The sequence below is a fragment of the Gossypium hirsutum genome, chromosome A12, assembly GCF_007990345.1.
Source record: "Gossypium hirsutum isolate 1008001.06 chromosome A12, Gossypium_hirsutum_v2.1, whole genome shotgun sequence".
Lineage (NCBI taxonomy): Eukaryota > Viridiplantae > Streptophyta > Magnoliopsida > Malvales > Malvaceae > Gossypium > Gossypium hirsutum.
The window spans coordinates 91,879,121-91,893,322 of NC_053435.1; the positions used below are offsets into that span (position 1 = coordinate 91,879,121).

General features: G+C 32.5%; 1 protein-coding gene and 2 long non-coding RNA genes across 3 annotated transcripts; 2 read left to right on the plus strand and 1 right to left on the minus strand.

Annotated features, from left to right (window-relative positions):
• The first annotated feature begins 2,721 nt into the window (after window positions 1-2,721).
• Window positions 2,722-3,994, plus strand: LOC107934495 (uncharacterized). Its single transcript, XM_016866939.2, has 2 exons — window positions 2,722-3,471; window positions 3,646-3,994. The coding sequence occupies exons 1-2, from the start codon at window positions 3,240-3,242 to the stop codon at window positions 3,828-3,830; spliced, it is 417 nt and encodes a 138-aa protein (XP_016722428.1). The 5' UTR covers window positions 2,722-3,239; the 3' UTR covers window positions 3,831-3,994.
• Window positions 3,995-10,660: 6,666 nt separating this feature from the next.
• Window positions 10,661-11,597, minus strand: LOC107934500 (uncharacterized). The gene is made up of 2 exons (XR_001693916.2): window positions 11,305-11,597; window positions 10,661-10,914 (listed from the first exon to the last, which is right to left on the minus strand). It is a non-coding gene; the product is annotated as an uncharacterized lncRNA (long non-coding RNA).
• LOC121210986 (uncharacterized) lies at window positions 10,908-13,989 on the plus strand. The gene is made up of 2 exons (XR_005906320.1): window positions 10,908-11,389; window positions 13,790-13,989. It is a non-coding gene; the product is annotated as an uncharacterized lncRNA (long non-coding RNA).
• The last annotated feature ends 213 nt before the right edge of the window (window positions 13,990-14,202 follow it).

Sequence of the window (14,202 nt, forward strand, 5' to 3'; positions counted from 1 at the left end):
CTTAATTTCTGCCTTAGTCGAGTGATGGCATCCGGAGACGCACACATTTCATTTGTCGTGCGAGGAGTGTACCATCACTTTAGAGGACGTTGCAGTACAACTGGGGCTCCCCATCGACGGGAACTTGGTCACGGGCGTAAGTTCGATCTCGAGGCCGGCTCGCCTTTGCTATGAGTTACTTGGACGCTCCCCAAGTGAGGGGAAATTTGCCACCTTGCTGTTTTCATGGCTAAAAGCCAATTTTGAGCATTTGCCCAATACTGCCACTGAATTAGAGGTTATGCAGGCCGCTCGAGGTTACATTATGCACCTTATAGGAGGTGTACTCGTGCTGGATTCACACGGCAGTGAGGTCAGTTTGATGTACCTACCGCTACTGTCTAATTTGCATAACACGCGTTCATACAGTTGGGGGTTCGCAGTGTTAGCCACGTTGTACCGCGAACTTTGTCGGATGACAGATCCTTCTACGGTGGACATTGGCGGATGCCTCATACTGCTGCAGTCGTGGGCACTTTATCAGATGCCATTCTTGGCATCCATTAGTCACTAGCCATATATATTTCCACTTGTTAATAGGTGATGAATCTTTACGCATTATAGCAATTAATTGAATTTGTTGGGTTATATTGTTCTAACAATTTGTTTCCGTGGATGGAGCACAAATCCGGGTATCGAGAGGTCATACACGGTTCCGATATACCGTCTGATAATCGAGAATCATTCTGGGGAGGAGGTAGGTTTTTCCAATATCAATTTAATTTTATTATTTTTATCTCACTCAACTCGCGTTAATATGAAAATGTTATTAACTGTGCAGTTCATTTGGATGTCGTATTCTGTTCCTAAGATTATGACCGTTATTCCCTCGCATGCCTACGTCCACTCAAACTTATTATGCATTAGCGCACCCCTTATCCATTTTCAGACGGTGGAGTAGTATCATGGCGATCGAGTACTCCGACAGTACGGTTGTGTACAATATATCCCAACACAACCAGTACGATTGCCTACAAAGCTCCATGGTATGACTAGGAGGAGGATGCATTGGGCAGATTAGGGAGATGTGCATGAAGAGTATGTTACGATGTGGAACAACCGGTTTGGCAGGATACCTCCGATAGATCGTTGTTTGGATCTGCGGCCCTTGACACAGTACCTACAGTGGTACTATGAGAAGGGGAAACCATTTTTATTTGGTGGGCGGTCGATGGTAGTCCCCCCTCATACGACACGGATTGGGCAATATTTTCCAGATCCGCATCATGCACCAGCTCCGGATCCAGACCCAGAGCCGGAGCCGGAGGCAGTGCCAGACCTAGAACGGGGGCCAGAACAGGAGCTACACTCCGGGAGTAGTTCTTATCATCCAGATTTGGGGGCCGATGACTATTTCCCGGGCTCTTCAGCCTAGGGATATTATTCAGATTTTGATATCTTCAGCCCACTGCCACATCTGTACTCTACTCCTTCCAGCTCATATCCACCACCATACTCTACTCCTCCCGGCCTATATCCAGCGCCGTTCTCTACTCCACCCGGCTCGAGTTCATCAGTGGCATGTGAGACGTTCTCTACACCCCTACCTATGGATGAAGAGAACGTTGATCGTCGTAGTCGCCCACAACGTGAACGTCGAGCTCCACAAAGATATATCCCTAGAACCACACCATCAAACCATCAATTTTAAGGGGTTTTGTAATATATTGAAAGGATAAGGTTATTTTTTACCCATTTTCACAACTTGTCGTTTCCAATCTGTGTTCTTATAATCTCGATGTATACAGTAAACGGATCTCCATGGCACACCAGAACGCCTAATGGCACAACTCGTATTTTTTCCAATAAAAATTTATTAAATTAATAATACTAAAAAATTATTAGACTTAATTTTAAAAATATTAAAAAATCGAAGCATAAAAAATAATAAATTATCAAAATTATTAAAATAATAATATTAAAAATTATTAAACTTAATTTCAAAATTATTAAAAAATTTAAGCATAAAAAATAATAAATTAATAACATTATTAAAATAATAATATTAAAAAATTATTAAACATAATTTCAGAATTATTCAAATAATAATATTAAAAAATTATGAAACTTAATTTCAAAATTATTAAAAATTTTAAGTATAAAAAATAATAAATTAATAACATTATTAAAATAATAATATTAAATAATTATTAAACTTAATAAAAAAAATTTCTTTTCTCTCTTTGCAGGTGGTATGGGAAAGTGCAGGGCCGGGCGGTGGGGGGCAGGGACACGTGGCAGGCTGCAGGGCAGTCGTGCCCGTGCAGCAGGAGCGAATGGTCGCGCCTCTAGGTCTGGCTCGGCCCGGTTTTGACCCGATTGAATTTTAAAAATTTAAAAATTATTAAAATATAATAAAATTATAATATTTAAATATATATATATTATTAAAAAAATGAGTCGCGCCTGTCAGGTAGACTCAACCCAAAAAATAACCTATTTTCGTAAATAGTATATCTGATACCCTATTTTAGTGTTTTAAATTTTTTTTAATCCAGTTGGGTAAAAAACCCTAGTAAAGAAGTTTACCGAAAATAGAAACAAACTAAAACTAAAAGAAGGTTAATGAGGAGCCACGTGTCATGCAATGTATGAAGGGGTTGGTGGGCGTAAATTAGCAGCCCCTAGTCCCAAAATCGAATTCTAGATTTCTAATATATTGGTACCAAAATCAGAACTTTTTGGGGGGTCATAAAAATCACAGCCATTAATGCGCCCTCCTTCTTTTCTTATATAAATATCCTCTCAAAACTCTCAAAAGACTCAATAGCCTGTCTCTTCTTTTTCCTAACCCCGCAAATTCCCTTCCTTTTTCACCAATTCTGCAACACCCGGAACTTGTTTGTCTTTTTCTTCTTTATTTTTTTAGATTCAAGACGAATTTTTGTGAATGGTGGAAACAATTCGGATTTCTAGTAATTTCATGCTCTCCCTTTGTAAATCGAGGGCGAGCACCCTTTTCTCCGTTTCTGCAGTCTCTGTTTTCGCATTTGGTTCTTGTAAAGCTGGCTGGTATTACCGCTGCCTTGGCCTTGACCCACAAATCCCTTGCAATCTCCGCCCATAACCCAGATTTCTTTAAAATCTAAGAAAAACAAAATAAACCCATTGTTTCTGTTTTTCTTTTTTTGTTTTTTTTCAAATCTCGGTTTTTTGGTGAAATATTCGCTCATTTGATTGTTTTATTTTGATTAAAAAAAATGGTGCTTTACAAGCAGAAGAAGAGCCAGGGTCCTAAGGGCAACAGGCTGTTGGTTAGCATCACTGTTTTGGGAAGTGCTGGGCCGATCCGTTTCGTTGTTAACGAAGAAGAGCTGGTTTCTTCTGTTATCGATACTGCTTTGAAAGCCTATGCTCGTGAAGGTCGGCGCCCGGTTCTGGGATCCGCTATCAGTGATTTCTTCCTTTATTGCCCCAGTGCTGGATCAGATGGTAAGTCGATTGAGATCCCTCTTGATCTATCTCATGAAATTTCGTCATTAATTTCACTTCAATCATACGAATGAAAGTTTCCCTCTATTTTTTTGGTGAAGTTGTACAAGTCAAAATCACCGGGTTTCTAATTAATATAACTCATGTTGTTGGGTTATTGTATTGTAATTGCAGCACTGAATCCATGGGAGACAATTGGATCACAAGGGGCAAGGAATTTCATTTTGTGCAGGAAGCCAAGCAATGAGAAAATGGAAGATGATGGAAGATCAGCAAACTCAATTACTGGGAAAGGAAGTGGGAATTGGAAGGCATGGATCAACAAATCACTCAATCTTAAGATTTCTTCCCATTATTAGATAATTCTCATACCCTTTATCATCGTGTGGTTCTTGGGCTAGCTTTACTTTCAAGCTAAGGACCTGTACAATGGATATGACCATGTTAGAATCTTGGTTATCATCCATGGGATGTTTATTCAGGAATAAAATCAAGCTGTTATTCGGTGTTTTTGCTTTGAAAAGTGTTGCATTCTGTTTGAAACCAATATTCCAATTTTTGAGTTGAGTTGTTTACTCGTTGATTACGATTTGAGATTTGAGATTGAGGTTTCAGCAAGGAAGATCAATCTATTTCAAATTCTTATCTAATCATATAAAATACATATTCAATATTCAAATCCAATTAGTGGTAATCAATGGTGGGTTCTGTAACAGTCTGATCTAGATCCTAATCGGAACGGTAATTTCAATACTACGAATTTGAGTCAAAAAAATATTTAAATATTATTTTTCGTGTTTATTATATATGAATTTGCATATGTGAAAATTTCGTACAAAAATTTGATTGTTTGTGTGCTTAATTTGATAAAAAGACTTAATTGTATAAGTTGAAAATTCGATAGTCTAAATTATAAAGGTTGAATTGATAATGACTTTTTAAGACGGAGTGTTTATGTTGCAAATAATCCTTTATTTTAGTTATGGTCGAATATACCCATAATGTATGTGTTTATGATATTATTTTATTAAGGTTAAATAAGTAAAATATGTTAAATGTTAACATATAATACTAATACTAATAATAATAATAATAATAATAATAGAAAGCCATGCATATTACTTTGTTCTTGCCGAAACTTGAGAAAGAAAGAAAGAAAATATAGCTTAGGGTATTCGGCACTTTGGAAGTTTAATTCAAGGTTAGTTTTTGTTCGGTTTTTAATGATTTTTACGTTTTTGATATCGTTGTTTCGAATACTACTCGATCCATGTTTGAATTTTTTATTTTGGTGAATATTTTGTATTATGACATTAATGAATATTTGTGTTTTGTGATGTTTGATGATGAAATATTAAAAATATATTTTAAATTAACATACTTTGTATTGAAGTTTTTGATGACTTTGAGTTATTAGGATAAAATTGCAAAAATAATAAATTTAGGGACTAAAATATGAAATATATGGACTAGTACGAGTATGTTGAAAATTCGGCTCAATTATGTTTTTGTGAGTTTTGGTGTATTTTGTGTTTTGTGCAATTCGGACTAAATAGTAAAAATATGAAATATCAGGGGTAAAATGATAATTTGACCATTTATGTGTTGTTGGATTAAATTGAATGAAATTGTGTTTAAATGAGGTTAATTTGAAATTATATAGATCAAGAACAAAGGAAATCGGACTTGGATCGGGGAAAAACAAAAATAGTTGAATAGTCGATTCGTAACGCTCGTCGATATCCAAGGTAAGTCTTTAAGTAATTAAGCATGGTTTATTTTGAACATAGAATGATTTACTATGATGATACGAATTTTATAATGTATTAGTTTGATAGCCGAATGAGATATGTCAATGAATTAATGTGATTAAGTTGTATTTGAATGATATCAAAACTTTAGAAAATGTGTATGTGATGCATGAAATATTATACAATACGATATATGTGAAATGTTGTGGAATGATTATATGTTTGTGATGTTCGGGTTTTGAGCCTAGCAAGCCTTGTGCTGGTGACTTTGTTCGGGCTTCGTGCCTAGTAGGCTTAGTGCCGGTGAATGAATTTCAGACCTTGGGTCTAGCAGGCCTTGTGCCGGTGTTGAATCAGGCTTATGCCTAGCAAGTTTTATACCGGTGAATTGTTCTCAAGTTTATGATTACAAGAGTTTAAGATATTGTGGATATTGAACAAGTGAAATTAAGCTATAAAACATTGTATATGTTCTACCAAACAGGTAAGTACAAGTAAGCTTATATCAAACTTGAGTATTCGGTTACATGTGAATTTATATTGAACATGTGTATTTGGTTGCATGTGAGTTTATATTGAGCTTATATATATACATTTAATACATGTGAGGTTATATCACTCCAGAGAAATAAGGGGTTTAATTAAAAACGCCGCAAAAAACTGAACAAAAGCAGCGTTTTTGGCCAAAACGCCACTAAAAACTAATCAATAGCGGCGTTTTTGGCCAAAACGCCACTAAAACTTATCAATAGTCGCGTTTTTAGCCCAAACGCCACTAAAAACTGATCAATAGCGGCGTTTTTGGCCAAGCGCCACTAAAAACTGATCAATTGCGGCGTTTTTAGCCCAAACGCCACTAAAAACTTATGAATAGCAGCATTTTTGTCCAAACGCCACTAAAAACTGATCAATAGCGGCGTTTTTTGGCCCAAACGCCACTAAAAACTGATCAATAGCTGCATTTTTTGCCTAAACGCCACTAAAAACTGATCAATAGCAGCGTTTTTACATAAAATGCCACTAAAAACTGAGCAACAGCAGCGTTTTTGGTCCAAACGCCACTAAAACTGATCAATAGCGGCGTTTTTGGTCCAAACGCCACAAAAAGTTGAGCAGCCATTTTTGAGTAGGGTAACCGACACTCGTTTTAATTTGATCTGATTTAATTTTCATATTATTTTCTTATTTTTGTTTTGAATTCGATTTAATTATTTTGGTATTTGAAACTAACTTTATAAAAAATATAAACTACACTATTCATCACTTAGCTATGAGAAAGTTTCATTTTAGTTTCTTAATTATGAAAAGTTACAAATTGATAACTAAACTATTTAGAAGTTTTCATTTAAGTTACCAAGCTGTTAAAATCAACGTTGTATGGCTTTCTGTAAACCTTTAAATCTTAAACATTAAACCCTAAACCCTAAATTCTAAAACATAAACCATAAACACTAATCCATAAACTCTAAAACCCTAAACCCTCTAAAAAAATCATATGGATGTTGATGTGTATATACATAGATATTAATGTAAAAGCTTATGTTTATAATATATTGTGGAAGCAGTACTTAATATTGATTAAATTTATTTGTGGGTTTAGGGTTTAATATTTAATGTTTAAGGCCTATGGTTTAGGGTTTAATGGTAGAATATATTTTAAGTTTATGGTTTAGGGTTCAATGGTATAGTATGTTAAGTTTATGGTGTGGGCCGAGTTTGTTATCTTGGGTTTAGGGTATAGTGTTTTAAATTAGTTTGTTATTTGGGGTTTGGTACTATTTTAAAGTGTTTAGGGTTTAGGGTCTTAATGTTCAAGGTTTTAAGGGTTAGTGTTAGGGTTTAAGGGTTAATTGATTAAATGATGTTCTGGTTGAATCTAGGTTTTGGAGTCCTCGGAGTGTGGTTTAATTAAATACTTGATCTCATGTTTATACATATATTTATGATGTATATATGTTTATATTCCCAGATAATTACGCAAGATTTAGTATTATACGAAATTTGATGAGGTGGTTCATAAAATTATTGAATACAAAATGTTAACATGAAATTCTTAAACTTGAATCAATTTTAAAAATAAAATAAAATAAAATTAGTATTTTTATTTTTTAAATTAAATTCTAATTATAAAATTCGTGCACACTTTAAAATTTATAGCCTCATGATTAAATATTGAATTTGAATTTATAATTTCAAAATCTAAAAAATAATATGTGTTTAATAAGGTATCGATTTCCGAGTATTACAAGATGCTATAACTTTCTTTGCATGTAATGGACTCTCGAAATTAAACTCGTCTTACTTTAATTTTAAGATGCAGATAATAATGATCTCTTAAAAGAATTTTTTTAAAATTTTATTTTATGAAAGGTAATTTTATAAGTATTGGCCACACCAAGTTAAAAATATTTTTAATAAAAACCCAATGTTTTAAAAATTTTCATTTTTTCTCAAGGTTGTTAAGTTCATTTTTATCAAAAATGGTTTTGAATATATATATTTTTATTTCAATTCATTTCATGTTTTAAATAATTATTAGAAATTATTTTAAATTGATTTACCTAAAATTTAAATATTAAATATTTAAATAATAATTATTCAATATAATTAAATTTTTTTCAAATTAGATATATTGTTTGAAAGAAAACAAAATTAGTTTAAAAGGAATTTAAGAAATAATGAAACTATTAAAATTCATTGCTATCAAATGCATTAGTGGCGTTTTTGTCAAAAACGCCGCAAAAAAATTTCAATTAAGCCAAAACGTCGTTGCTTTATGATGTGTCTCCAGATGCTAAAGATAGAGAATTAGCGGCGCTTTTGTAAAAACGCCGTAAAAGATTAAGATTTAGCGACGCTTTTGTAAAACACCACTAAATGTTTAATTAAAACGACGTCGTTTCAAGTGTGATTTAGTGACGTCATTATCTTTAGCATAACGGTGCCGTTTTTGTTTCATCCTTTTCATCCCCAATGCATACCCGAAACCCCTAAATTTCCCCAAATCAAAACTTCCTTCTCCCCTAAATCAAAATTGCCCCTAAACCTTAAATTTCCCCTAAATCAAACCCATTTGTCATCTCCCTTTCTGTTTTCGTTCCATAGGTTTCATTTCATTTCGGTTTCAAATCAAACCCGAAGCTCCTTGTTTCATTTTGCTTTCATTTCTATTATTTTTATGTTACTAAAGAACAGGGCTTTAATGTTATAGAAACCACTTCCAAATTTCATTTGTTTGCTTTACCCTCTTTCTATCACATTGTTGTTTGGTTTGGTGTATTTGCTTGTTTTGAGAGTGCTCATGGCTGATGTTAATCACCATAAACATGGTACTTTAAGGTATGTATTCGTTAATCTTCATGTTATCTCATTTGGGTTTTTCTTTTTTTATTTGATTGGTGGCAGATGAGTTCTTTGTTTTCCACTTCATGTTAAATCATTTGGGTTTTTTGTGCTTTTTTTCTAAACTTTTTTTCATTTTCCTGATGTTTACTGAAATCTAGCGTCTTGTTTGTTTTTTTTTTCTTCATGTTGTTTCATATGGGTATGTTATTTCATATGGGTATGTTATAGAGAAGATTGTTCCATAACCCGAGTTCCTGCTACTATTTTTTAAGAGAAGCGTATTTGTTTAGAGACTTTATGCGATCGGCTTGTATGTAATCTGGGTTGTATGTATTACTTAACTTACTGGGAAGTGTTGGATCTGCAAATTTGATATGTAAATAGAAACTGCATTTTATAGACATCACTTTGTTTTGGGCATGCAGGTTAGTTGATAAACATGGAAGCCATGTCATTCATTTTTAATAAAAGAAAATATATACATCTACAGATAATCTCTTCCCTAACTCATTTTGCTTTGTTAAATTATTTAAAAGATAAACAGTCAAAATTAGCAAAGATGATTCATTTCCTCTTGCAACTTAATTAAGTTTTTAAATAATTTAATTAAAGTTAAATTGAGTTAAGGAAGGGATTGTCTATGAATGTGTATTTTAATATTTTTATCTCTTTAAAAATAGATGACATAATTTTTATTTTGTCTTGTGGGTTTCAGCTTACCAATTTTATGGATTTTCTTTGTCCTTTCTCTTTTGGATTAAATCTGGTTTAGAGCTACTCTCCTTCGAGCTTTAGTAGTTGTCATAGGTATGATGATGGTTTCCATGTTGGCTTGTATTTTATTTTGTGTCATCCTAAGGAATTAATTTTAAGCATCAGTAATAAGAAAATGAAAATTTTGTTCCCAAAACTGACAAAAGCATGAAGCTCAGTATTATAAATTATACTAAATTATAGATAGGATCAGTAATGGCTTTCGCACCTGTTTCCTACTATATTGTAGGAAGTCTCGTCTAGTCAAAAAGTTGGACGCCTTCAGCTTTTTGAGATTACGCATAGGAAGAAAGATGGATCTCCTATGATATCTGAAGCTGGAGAATTTATGGTATATTTACTTAATAAAATTTGATTTATTATAAATATTTATAATATTTAATTATAATGGTTTAATTCGTCATTAGTAGTTTTAAATAATGTTAAGTTATGTTGTATTCCTTTTTATTATATATTCCGTTTCTAACTCTTTAATTGATTTTTTAGGAGAAACTAAAGGAAAAGAAGGCGGAGTATGAAGCGATTGCTTCGACTGATAGTTCTGTTAATCTTGAGAACATTGATAACAGAATTATCACTGAAGTTTTGGGTCCTGAAAGGTACGGTCGGGTTCAATTTCAAGGATCTGGTGTTACCCCGACCCAATATTTTGGATCCAGCTCCCAGCAATACATGCCTTCCGGGAGTCAAGCTCAAGCTGAAGTTCAGAGGTTAAGAGACCAGATAGCTCAGACGCAAGCGAACACGGTTGAGCAAATTGCCGAGGCTCAAAAAAAATATGAAGAACTCCAGCAAAAACTTAGAGCAGAGGCAGCAGAAAGGGATGCAGCGGCAGCAGCGATGGCAGCAGAGCAGAGCAGAAAGTACGATGAGCTGCAGCTACAGCTTCAGCATATGATGCAGATGTTTTAGCAGTCGCAAAAGCCGCCATCTTAGACATTAGTTTTCTCGTTGTAAGAATGTTTTTAACATTGTTATATTTAACATTATTGTAATAATATTTTGAGTTATACTTTATTTATTAATTACATTATATATCTTTCGTTAAATTTGAAGTATCATTTAGAATTAATGTTTTTTGTTGTATTTTTTATGTTAAATTTGCTATTTTTGGTTGGATTTAATGCAGGAAGGGCTGGTACTGGTGAAGAACGGGCATTGCAAATCTGCCAAAATTAGCGGCGTTTGTGGTAAAAGCGCCGCTAAAAACCATCACTTTTAACGACGCTTTTCCCACAAACGCCGCAAATTTTTGCAGCCTTTCCTATAGCGGCTGTAACTAGCCCAATTTACCGGCCCGTTATAAACCAAAAAAATCATGATAAAACCAAATAAAATATAAAGTCCAATTTTAAACAATCCCTTAACAGCTCAGTTACAAAACCCAATTACGTTGACCCAATACGGCCCAAAAAAAACCTAAAACCTAGCCCAAAATTACACGGCCCGACAAGCCCAAAAACGTTAAACACTCAGAACCCTAGGGCTTCTGCTAGGCGCCGCAATAGCCACCAAGCAGCCCTTCGTCCTCACCGCCAGCGCAGCACCGTACGACCACCTAGTGCCTCCGTACCTGCGAACCAATGCAAACACAACAACAAAAAAAGAAAAATAGGACAAAAAAGATTGTATTTTTCTTTATTGGCTATAAAGCCATTTTTCATTTTCGATTGTAAGGGGGATTACAGATGCATATTGGAATACAAAAAATCAATTAAAATTAGCAGAAGGTTGCGTTTTTTTTTTTAGTTTATCTTGCTTTCGTTTGATTTCAAGGGTGGATTTACTTTGTGATTGCAAAAAAAAATAAACGGAGGTATTGAAACGCTTTTCGTTTTCATAGATCGATCCCTCTTATTTTCTAAAATAGATTTCAAATGATTTTCATCTAGATCTTTTTTATCTTCTTCTATTTTTGTTAATGTATAAAAATAGAGAGAGGAGGGAAAGGGAATACGCTTACCAGGCCTGCGTACGCGCTGTAAGCCACCAGAAGTGGAGATGGTCCGGCAGCAACATGAGGTTTGGGTGAAACCCTAGCAGAGAAGGTTAAGAAGTTAAAGTTTTTTTTTAAAACAAAAGGTTTTGTTATAAAAAAAATTAAATAATAAGGAAAGATTAAGGAAAATTTGAAGCGCCACCATGGGGGAAAGAGCCTGCGCATTGACCCAGTGCGCATTTCCACCCTAAATGGGCAATTTTGCATGACCAGTCCCTATTATTTGCGCAACCTTTAATTTAACCCTATTCTGTTTCTTTTATTTTTTCCTTGAAATTTGCGCACCACTTCACTTTAGTCACTCTTGGGTGCTGTTTTTTGGGTTAGGAACATTTCGTTTTTAGTCCTCGCACATTCACGCGCATTGCACTTTGGTCTTTATTTCTATTTTACTAGTTTATTTTATTTATTAATTATCCCTTTAGTCTGATTTTATTTCAATTGAGTTTTTTTTCCTTTCACTTAAATTTGTATAGTTCATTATTTTTTAATTCAGTTAGCATTCATCTTTTAATTTTTTTATATATATACATTTTAAATTACTTTGATAATTTACTTTGTTTTTTATTTTTGTTTAAATTATAAAACTATTATTTTAAAATTACCTTGTAAATCATATTGCTTCTAAAATTTTGTATAATATTTAATTTAAATTAATCTTATATTAATACATATATGATTTATGACAAAATTCGCTTATTTTATATACATTATTAGTTCCATGTTATTTTACATATATAATTTCTTTTAAATCTATTTATTTGTATTTCCTTTCAAATTTATTACGTATATAGTTTATTCTTTAAAAAATATGTTTTATTATTTCTTTGTTATTTAAGATTATTTCATGTATATATTGTTTTATTATATATTGATTTGTTATTTTGTCATGTATATTGTTTATTCTTTATTTTTATTATATCTTCATTATATATTGTTTACATTGATTTTTATTATTGTATGTATATCATCACCTTTAAATAGATGTGTTTTGTTTTTAAAATATTTTGTATGTTATTTGCTCCAAATTTCTTCTTCTACAATATTTATTTTAATCTTCATTTACATATTCTTAGTTTTGTTTTATATATGTAAATCATTTCAAATCCTAGCATGCATTATTCATTTGTAAGTTTTTCATATAGTTTTTAAATTGTTTTGCAGCTCTTAGTGTCTATATTTACTTTGTATATTATGTGTGGCGTTTTATCTTTCATATTATTTTTCTATATTATTATCGTATATTGTTTATTCATTTTTTTTGTATTATTAAATCAATTGTTGTTCACCCATGCTTGTAAATTTTGTTGTTTTAAATTAATTGTTTGTTTGATTTGATTGATTAAATAAGGTTATGTTATCTGCACTAATCAAATATTGTACGTTATTCATGCATATTAACCCATATTCATTACTTCTTTTCCTCTTGATTTACAAAATGTTGTTTCGTGGTTTTTAACTCTTTGAAATCAATTATTCCATTTTATTTCCAATAAGATCAATGTGTTTCGAAATAATTTACAACCGTTTATTTAAATTCCTTGTTAAAAGCAAGGCAATATGCAATATTTGGAAATTCGAGAAATCGTGCCCTATCGTGCTGGGTTTTGATTTTTTTTTGGACTAAATATCTGGATATCCTTTTATAATTTTTAACCTAAAAGCTTTTGGAAGTCAAGAATTAATCGTGGTTTCGAAGGTATATAGGATCGTGTCCTATCGTGCTGGATGTGATGCTGAATTCTTTTGAATCAAGAGAATCTTGACGTCCAATTTGAGTCATTCAAATGTTTTAAAAGAAATCGTGTTTCAAAACATTTTTAAAGACATAAGGACATTATTTAATCAATATGGTACTGATTTTGGGCGTAGCGGGGGTGCTAATCCTTCCTCGTACGTAACTGACTCCCGAACCCTTTTTCTCTAATTTCGTAGGTCAAAATTGATTTTGTAATACAATAAAATGTTTTATTAGGTGACCGGATTACACCTAGATAAAAAAAGGATTGGTGGCGACTCCACATTTCGTTTTAAAAGTCGATCCCGTTTTTTCTTCAAATAAAAAAATGATTTCGACAGCGGCGTTTTTTGTGGCGCTTGTGAAAACGCCGCAAATAGCTAAAGAAAGCACCGCTAAAAGTCTATTTTCTTGTAGTGTATTGAATTCGTAAATTCGATCATATGTGTTGATTTATGGAGTTTAAATATTAGGTTATTGTGATAGTATAATGTATCTTTCGAATTTGGATATATAGGTAAGTATTTATGTGGTATTATATTTGATCTTGAATATTCGGCCAAGGTAAATTATTTGAGTTAAAGTATATCTTTGATGGTACATTTCGGCTTGTATAAAATGTTTTGATCATTGATTTAAGCTATTTAATTTACTTAAAGCTTACTAAACTAAGTTAGCTTACTCTGTATGTTTTGTTATTCTGTTTTATAGATTTTGGTTGTAAGTTATGAGCTCGGGGATCGTGATCGAAGTCATCCACACTATCGTCAACTTTCGGTATTTTTAAAAGTTCATCTTCGAACTTTTGGCATTTATAGGCTAATTCGTATTTTGTTCGACCTTGAATATGTATAACTTTAGCCATGCGAAACTGGTTTAATTTCTATGATAAATTCGTTCATACTTGGATATAGTTTGAGCTTACTTTTAGTTAATATGTTATATATTATATGTGAATGAAATATGTGATATATGTGGTATGTTTGAAAATAGTTTATTGATGTTAGATTTGAAAGTGGGTTGATGTAAAGATCATATATATATAAATTTCATTATATAATTATTTGTTTCGGTTTAGGTTTTTGGTTTGGATAAAAAATATTTGAATGATGAGTTTAGAATAT

What these genes read in the sequence shown, in the direction of transcription:
- LOC107934495 (XM_016866939.2), top strand. Translation starts at nt 3,240, where the DNA reads ATGGTGCTTTACAAGCAGAAGAAGAGCCAGGGTCCTAAGGGCAACAGG. An exon ending in CCCCAGTGCTGGATCAGATG is followed by an intron (nt 3,472 to 3,645) that starts GTAAGTCGATTG and finishes TTGTAATTGCAG; the next exon opens with CACTGAATCCATGGGAGACA.